Source organism: Cervus canadensis, chromosome 33 (assembly GCF_019320065.1).
Source record: "Cervus canadensis isolate Bull #8, Minnesota chromosome 33, ASM1932006v1, whole genome shotgun sequence".
In the NCBI taxonomy this organism is placed as follows: domain Eukaryota; kingdom Metazoa; phylum Chordata; class Mammalia; order Artiodactyla; family Cervidae; genus Cervus; species Cervus canadensis.
In genome coordinates, this window is record NC_057418.1 from 21,328,034 (window position 1) to 21,337,310 (window position 9,277).

General features: G+C 40.2%; 1 protein-coding gene across 1 annotated transcript; it reads left to right on the top strand.

The window, feature by feature from the left end:
* Positions 1-3,424: 3,424 nt before the first annotated feature.
* Positions 3,425-4,402, top strand: LOC122434183 (nuclear ubiquitous casein and cyclin-dependent kinase substrate 1-like). The gene has a single exon (XM_043457403.1). The coding sequence runs from the start codon at positions 3,619-3,621 to the stop codon at positions 4,345-4,347; it is 729 nt and encodes a 242-aa protein (XP_043313338.1). The 5' UTR covers positions 3,425-3,618; the 3' UTR covers positions 4,348-4,402.
* The last annotated feature ends 4,875 nt before the right edge of the window (positions 4,403-9,277 follow it).

A 9,277-nucleotide genomic window follows, 5' to 3' on the forward strand; every position in this document is an offset into this window, starting at 1 on the left:
CTTTGTCGGCATAGTAATGTCTCTGCTTTTTAATATGCTGTCTAGGTTGGTCATAGCTTTTCTTCCAAGGAACAAGCATCTTTTAATTTCATAGCTGCAGTCACCATCTGCAGTGATTTTGGAGCCCCAAAAAATAAAAGCTCTCACTGTTTCCATTGTTTCCCCATCTATTTTCCATGAAGTGATGGGACTGGATGCCAGGATCTTAGTTTTTTGAATCTTGAATCTTGAGTTTTAAGCCAGCTTTTTCACTCTCCCCTTTTACCTTCATCAAGAGGTTCTTTAATTCTTATTCACTTTCTGTCATTAGGGTGGTGTCATCTGCATATACGAGGTTATTGATATTTCTCCTGGCAATCTTGATTCCAGCTTGTGCTTCATCCAGCCTGGCACTGTGCATGATGCACTCTGCATATAAGTTAAATAAGCAGGGTGACAGTATACAACCTTGTACTCCTTTCCTAATTTGGAGCCAGTCCACTGTTGCATGTCCAGTTCTAATTGTTGCTTCTTAACCTGCATACAGATTTCTCAGGAGGTAGGTCAGGTGGTCTAGTATTCCCATCTTTTTTTAGAATTTTCCACATTCGTTGTGATTCACACAGTCAAAGGCTTTGGCACAGTCAATAAAGCCAGAAGTAGATGTTTTTCTGGAACTCTCTTGCTTTTTCTATGATCCAACGGATGTTGGCAATTTGATCTCTGGTTACTCTGCCTTTTCTAAATCTAACTTGAATATCTGAATGTTTTCGGTTCACATACTGTTGAAGACTTGCTTGGAGAATTTTGGGCATTACTTTGCTAGCTTGTGAGATGAGTGCAATTGTGTAGTAGTTTGAACATTCTTTGGCATTGCCTTTCTTTAGGATTAGAATGAAAACTAACCTTTTCCAGTCCTGTGACCACTGCTGAGTTTTCCAAATTTGCTGGCATATTGAGGGCAGCACTTTCACAGCTTCATCTCTTAGGATTTGAAATAGCTCAGCTGCAATTCCATCACCTCCACCAGTTTTATTTGTAATGATGCTTCCTAAGGCCCACTTGACTTCACATTCCAGGATGTCTGGCTCTAGGTAAGTGACCACACCATTGTGGTTATATGGGTCATGAAGATCTTTTTTGTATAGTTCTTCTGTGTATTCTTACCACCTCTTCTTAATGTCCTCTGCTTCTATGAGGTCCATACCATTTCTGTCCTTTATTGTGCCCATCTTTGCATGAAATGTTCCCTTGGTATCTATAACTTTCTTGAAGAGATCTCTAGTCTTTCCCATTCTGTTGTTTTCCTCTATTTCTTTGCACTGATCACTGAGAAAGGCTTTCTTATCTCTCCTTGCTCTTCTTTGGAACTCTGCCTTCAGATGGGTATATCTTTCCTTTTCTCCTTTACCTTTCACTTCTCATCTTTTCTCAGCTATTTGTAAGGCATCCTCAGACAACCATTTTGCCTTTTTGCATTTCTTTTTCTTGGGGATGGTCTTGATTCTTGCCTCCTGTACAATGTCATGAACATCCATCCATAGTTCTTCAGGCACTCTGTCTATCAGATCTAAACCCTTGAATCTATTTTCAAACTATAACAAAAACCATTAATAATAGTAGGGTGAATAGTTCAGAATACAAATAATGGCAATCTTGTAGAAGTGTACTAGGATCTGATCACCAGTGATTAATTTCAACATCTGTCTCACTCGATTTCTTCAAACTTCACACTTGTTTGCCAGCTCATACACTTAAAATGCAAGTTGGCCTTTGACATTTCTCTTCATAGAACATTAATAGCTTCCCCCTTGCTACATCCCCACTAGCTTCACAACACCAAAATGCTTCATCTCCCTATGTACCCCGCCTAAGTGCCTCTCGCCTGGCTCTGCACTCTTAACTTGTATCCATTCTCCAAGAACAAGCAACACCTCGCTTCCAGGAACCCTCCTCTGACTTCCCTCAGACTGAGTCAGGCGCCCCTCCTCTTTCCCACCATTCTTGTTCTTGGTGAACATCTCCATCACTGTTACAACAAAGGTATACAATGTTATAGCTTTAGTTTCCCTACCAGGTCATTTTTTTGAAGTCAGTCTTTATATCCCAATGCCTATTACTGAGTTTCAGCAAATGCTCAGCAAGTGTTCTTTTAGTTTTGAGAATGCTAATCTCACAAAGACTAAGATAAGGGAGCGTCTAACAAAGATTAGAGCAAATTTTCACTCTGGGTTCATCTGTGTCTTCCATACAATGATTTCCTTCACACACACACACACACACAGACGCACATACACACATTCCCAAAGCACATAAGTAGTCTGTCCTTATTTCTAGGCAGAATAGGCAGTTGCCTGAAGGGCATATTTGAAAAGTTACTAGAAAGTTCCTCTGAATCCATTCCAAAATCCACCTAATCCATTAGCTTCTATACTGTCAGAGAGGCCACTCACACAGTTAACATCTAAAGAACTGCCTCTTGAAGCTTTCTTCCTTTAGGCACAAACAATGCTTGAGAGAGTTTACCCTGAATTCTGCTATCTCCTTGGAGTTATTTCCCCATGCCCACCACCCCCACAGAGCCAGGAGCATCAAAGATCACAATCAAGAAGAGTAGAGTTGGCTAAAGGCAGGGGGGAAGGCAGTTCTGCTGCCTGGGGCGCTGCCTACAGACATCCCATCTGGGCCACAACTGCTCGGAGACAGTTGCTGGAATCAGGCAAGTCTGGTTTGACTTGCCTCTTATACCTCTGTGATCCTGGCCAGGTTATCTTACCTTTCTGAGTCTCAGTTACTTTTAAGAGGCCACATTTTGCTGGTATGGTTGTAGGATTAAATGATCCAATACCCACGGAGATCTTCAAGAGGGCGTAGAACAGGTGCTCAGTAAGTATCAATAATGTTAGTTTTCACTCAGAGTCCCATAAGTGGGTAGACAGAAAGCAGGGACCTGGGGCAGAGAAAGCCAAAAGGTACTAAAGACAACTCCCAAATATTTTTACAATTTTGCCTGGAGCCTTAGCGTCTTGTATGTTTCCTGGAATCTCTTTACAAAGGAATGGCTTTCCACATCTCCCAAGGGTAGTGTTAATACTAAGCCTGTCTTAAACAGTGAACAACCTCCTCCTCTTAACTTTCTCTCCATTTCCACCTATCATCCCTGTAAACTCTAGGAGCAACAAAGAATCCTTCCTTCTTATAAAGTAAGAAGTAGGGGGTAAGTTCCAAGATGTGTATTTTAATATACTTATATACCCTCTTCATCAATACAGTCCTATGGGCTGATTAAGCACGGTCAGTGACTTCCCCAATACTTGTAGATAAACAAAACTTGGAAGGCAGAAATGTCCTTCCGTATGTCTAACCGGTTGCTATCTTGCCTCAGGTGGTGGTAGTCAAGGAGGTGGACAAACTGATTTTCTTTTAAATCCTCAATCAGGAAGAGACTGGGGCGCGGGGGGCTCGTCTGATTAAGGGGCCCTGAACCAGGGAGCGGCGGAGTCTGAGAAGCCAGCAGCTCGGGGCTCGGCGGCAGCGGCCTCCTCGGCCGAAGTTGGGGGTGGTGGGGCGCCGAGCGCGCGGGGTCGGGGGGCGTCCTGGTCTTTGGCTCCTCGACTCGGTCCTGTTTCGACAGCGAACATGTCTCGGCCTGTCAGAAATAGGAAGGTCGTTGATTATTCACCATTTCAGGAATCCGATGATGCTGATGAAGATTATGGAAGAGATTCAGGCCCTCCAGCTAAGAAAATTCGATCATCTCCCCGAGAAGCTAAAAATAAGAGGCGATCTGGAAAGAATTCACAGGAAGATAGTGAGGACTCAGAAGAAAAAGATGTGAAGACTAAGAAGGATGATTCTCATTCAGCAGAGGACAGTGAAGATGAAAAAAAAGATCATAAAAATGTGCGCCAGCAACGGCAAGCAGCCTCTAAAGCAGCCTCTAAACAGAGGGAGATGCTCATGGAAGATGTGGGCAGTGAAGAAGAGCAAGAAGAGGAGGACAAGACGCCATTCCAAGGGAATTCCGGCAGTGATGAGGATTTCCTAGTGGAAGACGATGATGATAGTGACTATGGCAGTTCAAAAAAGAAAAACAAAAAGATGGTTAAGAAGTCGAAGCCTGAGAGAAAAGAAAAGAAAATGCCGAAGCCCAGGCTAAAGGCCACAGTGACGCCAAGTCCTGTGAAAGGCAAGGGGAAAGTGGGTCGCCCCACAGCTTCAAAGGCATCGAAGGAAAAGACTTCTTCTCCCAAAGAAGAAGATGAGGAACCAGAAAGCCCTCTGGAGAAGAAAACGTCTTCAAGTCCCCCGCCTGAGAAATCCGGGTATGAAGGGCCTGAAGAGGAAGCCCAGTCTGGGGAAGATTAAAAGTGATGATGGTCTGGGGAGAGATTTTATTTAAAAAGAAAAAAAAAAAAAGAGAGAGAGAGAGAAAAGGAAAAAAGAAAAAAAAGAAAAGCTACTTAAGATAGATTATGGTTTTGGCTATGGCTTGACTCATGGGCTTTCAATGCTTTTTTTCCCTTTTGTTGAAAATAACGTTTTCTTCTTTTCTTCTTCTTCTTCTTTTTTTTTTTTTTAAGAAAAGCACTGTATGTTTAATTTACCTTTTTTTTCTATTGGTCTCTTCGTCATGACCCCCTCTTTCCGCCCCCCTCCCCTTTTCCCAATGAAAGCCATGTTAAATTAATCACTGGATTGACTGCTTCATCTTTTTATTTTCAATGGAGGGTATGCCACAGTTGTAAAGCAATAAGATTTGAGGTAAACACTATGAAAATTTTGCTTTTTGCTAAATGGTAGCAAGTTGAACAATAATCAAAAAATGTAGAAGGTTTTAGTTAAAAGTTATTGCTTCTTTCTCTACCTGAATTTAAAAAAAAAATCAGTTGTCATCTAATACAAGTTTATATTCTATATACAAAAATACGGATGTCTAAAAAAGCATGATGTTAAACTTCCACTGATGGGGCAGGTAGGAGAGAAAGATGAATTCTGAACTGCTACTAAAGGTATTCATGTTTTTTACTGTGGGGCAAGGCAGGGAATTGAGGTTTCCTGACCCTGTTTGAGGATATAGATTTGCTTGTTTTTAGTCTCATCACTTGTTATCTCTAGGAGACTCAGAGCCAGTGATCCTTTTATTCAGCTACAGTCTTTAAAGAACTTAAAAAAAGCAAGGGCCGCCAAAACTTAAATCTTTCTGATTTCCTATTTCATTCTCTAATGGTTCATGTTTTTAAATATATATATGTATCTATTCTGTTTCTTGGATAAAAAATTTTACCAAGGATCAAAAGAAAAAAACCCTAAGATTAAAATGGGGAGATCTATATATCACAATGGATTTCTTCTGAAACTGACAATGTTTAGGTTTTAAGCAAACTAAAGTGCCAGTTAATGTGAAACTCAAAATAATAAATAAATAAATAAATTCTCAATCAGTGGTTCTCAGTCGTGGGGATGCACCAGAAGCATCAGGAGGTCTTGTTAAAACACATCGCTAGGAGTGTCCAATTATCAGGCCTTAGAGTCTGAGAATTTGAATTTCTTACAAATGCACCTGCTGTTAGCCTGGAGACTACTTTGAGAACCGGTGCTATAAATAATACTGTATACAGTTTAAAACAGCTAAAATGCTAGTTTCCCTTTCAGAGAAAGAAAGTCACTGAAAATATACTTCACAAATTCTTCTAGCATTCTTTTAAAATAATTGGTTCATTTTAAAAAATGAGGTATATATTACTTTTTAAAACTCTTTTTAATAACCTGGCAGTTGCAATCCAGTTTATAAAACTTAGTTACATACTGCTACTTAATTTTTCCCAAAGCTCTGGTCTTAAGTCTTAGGGTATAGAATAATTCCAGCTGCTGTCAGTGAGTTTTCATACCTGACATATGCACAAAACATGAAAAAACCATTTTCAAATATTATGATATGATGCATGTGTGCTACGCGCTTAGTCACTCAGTCATGTCTGACTCTCTGGGACTCTTTGGACTGTAGCCCACCAGGCTCCTCTGTCAATGGGATTTTCCAGGCAAGAGCACGCAAGAGGGCTGCCATTTCCTCCTTCAGGGGATCTTCCCAACCCAGGGATCGAACCTGTATCTCCTGTGTCTCCTGCATTGCAGGCAGATCCTTTACCCACTGAGCCACCAGGGAATCCCAAATTATTGATCAAGGTGTACAGAAATAATTTGTAAGAAGTGTGTAAGATATCATGCACGCTTCTTACAAATTATTTCCGTACATGTAGGTCAATGATTTCCCTTTATGGCTGTTTTCAGTTTTCCAGGTTATTATCAATACTTGATGCTACTTTACTTTGTGTTTTCAAAAAGGATAAAAATAGCATTAAAAAAAAAACCCTCTAAAAAGTAAAAAAAGAAAATAATGTTTCTAAAAGATAAATGTTTGAAAGCGCATGGTGGTTTGAAGTCCCATAGAGGGCAAACTGGTTGAATCTTTCTGGAAAGGACTTTCCATACATATCTGAACCCCTAGAAGTTTTCACATTTTTTGACCCATTCATTTCTCTTTCAGAAACCAATCTCGAGGCAATAACCTGACAAAAGCTTTATACACAAAAATGTTCACCACTGCATTATTTACTATAGCAAAACTTTGAGACCCAACTATCATAACAGGGAACTAATTCAGTAGACTATGATACATCTGTACATGGCTTTATTTGGCAGCCCTTAAAAATGAAGAATTTTTAGTAGCATAGGAAAATATTTATGATAAAATGTAAAGGGAAAAGGCAGGTTAAAAAATTGTATATATCACATAACTTCACCTTTGTAACCATAAAAAGAATGTATTTTTTTAAGTCTGAAAGCAAAACTGAAATGTTGACAGAAATTATCTTCAGATGAAAGGATTAAAGGTGATTTTCTTTTCTTTCTCATGTTTTCCTACATTATGCATGTATCAATTTATAAATAGAAAACAAAAACATTGTTTTAGAAACAAGTATTAAAAACAGTAGAAGCCCCTGAAATGTGTAAATTTATGCCCAAGTTGGAAATGTTCCCAGAAATATTAAATGGATAGAAAAAATAAGCTTCCTGTACACATGAGTGACAAGGGAGGACTATTAACAAGCAAACTTTGTTTTCTGGGCATTTTTTCTTTTAAGGTTAGTAGTACATTTTGACTTTTTCCAAAGGAAAATGAAATCTGCTTTTTAAAAGTTGTTATAAAGGTATTTCTTTTGATTCAAACTGCTCATGTGTATACCAACTTCTTACCCAGCCCACCAAGCACTGGGCCTGTTACTGAGTTTGTTTTCAATGTAATACTGTGTCTGGTTTATATATGTGAGTGTGTGTGCATGTGTTTGTGTGTGTTGAAATAAAGACATTGTGCCCACTTAAACTGCCAGATAGCACTATCCGCTGTGGAGAGAAACTCAGGAAAAAGCAAGTTTGTACTGAGCACTTTCTAAAGTGGATTAGTAACTAAAAGTCCTGAGAAGGTAGGCACTGGACATAATCTTTACAAAGAGGTCTTCAGCCTTAATCTCAGTCAAATAAAACTCCACAGAATTTAACTTCTCACTAAATAATATCTGGAGCTTTGATGCTCTCCTAAAAATGTGTAGCATGTTTAAATTCAATCACCAAATTACTGTCAAGTCAAAGAATAAAATTATGATTATAATGAATGAGTTAAATGCTTAAAACTATAGAGTGAGTGAGAGTGTTAGTCGCTCAATCGTATCTGATTCTTTGCGACCCCATGGACTGAAACCTGCCAGGCTCCTCTGTTCACACGATTCTCCAGGCAAGAATACTGGAGTGGGTAGCCATTCCCTTCTCCAGGGGGTCATCCTGAACCAGGAATCAAATCCCAGTTACCTGCATTGAGGCAGATTCTTTACCACCTGAGCCACCAGGGAAGACCCTTAAAAATACAAGAAATGAACAAATAGCATGATGACAGTAATTATTTTAAAGTCGTTACTAAGTTCCTGCTGCTGTGCAAAGCACTTTAGGTGGATTATCTCACTCATCCCAAAGAAGTGCCCATAGAAGGTGGGCACTGTTCTCTCCAGACGAGGAACCCGAGGTGCCAAGATCCTAATACCGTGGTCCCGGTGTCATTTCCCTCTCACACCCACCTCCGCTCAGCAGAGTGGATGTTTTTCTGATTCCCTCTTCCTTTACTCTCACCTCTCTTTGAACCAACGGGGGGGATAGACTGTTACAAAGTCACAGAGATTAGTTGTACCATAAGGCAAAGTGAAAGTGAAGTCGCTCAGTTGCTCTTTGGGACCCCATGGACTGTAGCCGACCATGCTCCTCCATCTGTGGGATTTTCCAGGCAAGAGTACTGGAGTGGGTTGTCACTTCATTCTCCAGAGAATCTCCCCAACCCAGGGATCGAACCCAGCTCTCCCGCATTGTAGGCAGACGCTTTACCGTCTGAGCCACCAGGGAAGTCTACCTTAAGGCAAAGCCTTAAGCGAATGCAAGCCGCCCCCAAGGCTGCATCACTGCCCTACCAGCTCCTTTCCTCTAGTCCTACTCATCTCTTGGGTCCCCAAGACATGAATGATGAGGGAGAGGGACATGCCACTGTCAGCGGAGAAAGAAAAGGGTCTTCTCTTCCTCCAGCAAACTGTCTCCAACCCATACCATTGCAGAAAAAGAGTTAATAAACTACTGAAAACCTTGATTTCAGCATACTTTTAGAATAACGCAGTTGTACTATGCACGAAGTAACTCATAATATACTTGGTTTATTAGGATCAAGCAATATTTGATAGTGGAACTTAGACGATATCGGATAAAAGTGGTTTTTAGTTTTGGGTTTTTTTTTTTTTTTGCCACACCCTGTAGCTTATGGGATCTTAGTTCTGCAACCAGGGATCAAACTCATGCCATCTGCAATGTAAGTGCGGAGTCTTCACCACTGGATCACTGGGAAAGTCCCCTGATAAGAGCGTCTTGGATTCATGGCAGTTCTTTGTGAAACTGCACACAAGTGGTTTAAGTCAATGATTTCCCTACTTCTGTACTTGCACTCCAACACAGGAATCAAGGGAATTCTTTTTAAATGATAAATCATGTCTTTCCTGTGCTCAGATCCATCCAATGACCTCTACCTCACTCAAATAAAAGTCAGAGAGGGAAATTTAAGTCTTTACCCATAGATGAATGGATAAAGAAAATGTATACATACACATAATTCAACTATAAAAAGGGAAATCTTGCCATTTATAAAAAAACGGATGGACCTTGAGACCATAATGCTAAGTGAAATAAGTCAGACGGAGAAAGACAAGTA

Bases quoted from the DNA above. Each gene is read 5' to 3' on its own strand.
- LOC122434183 (XM_043457403.1), top strand. From the start codon at position 3,619: ATGTCTCGGCCTGTCAGAAATAGGAAGGTCGTTGATTATTCACCATTT.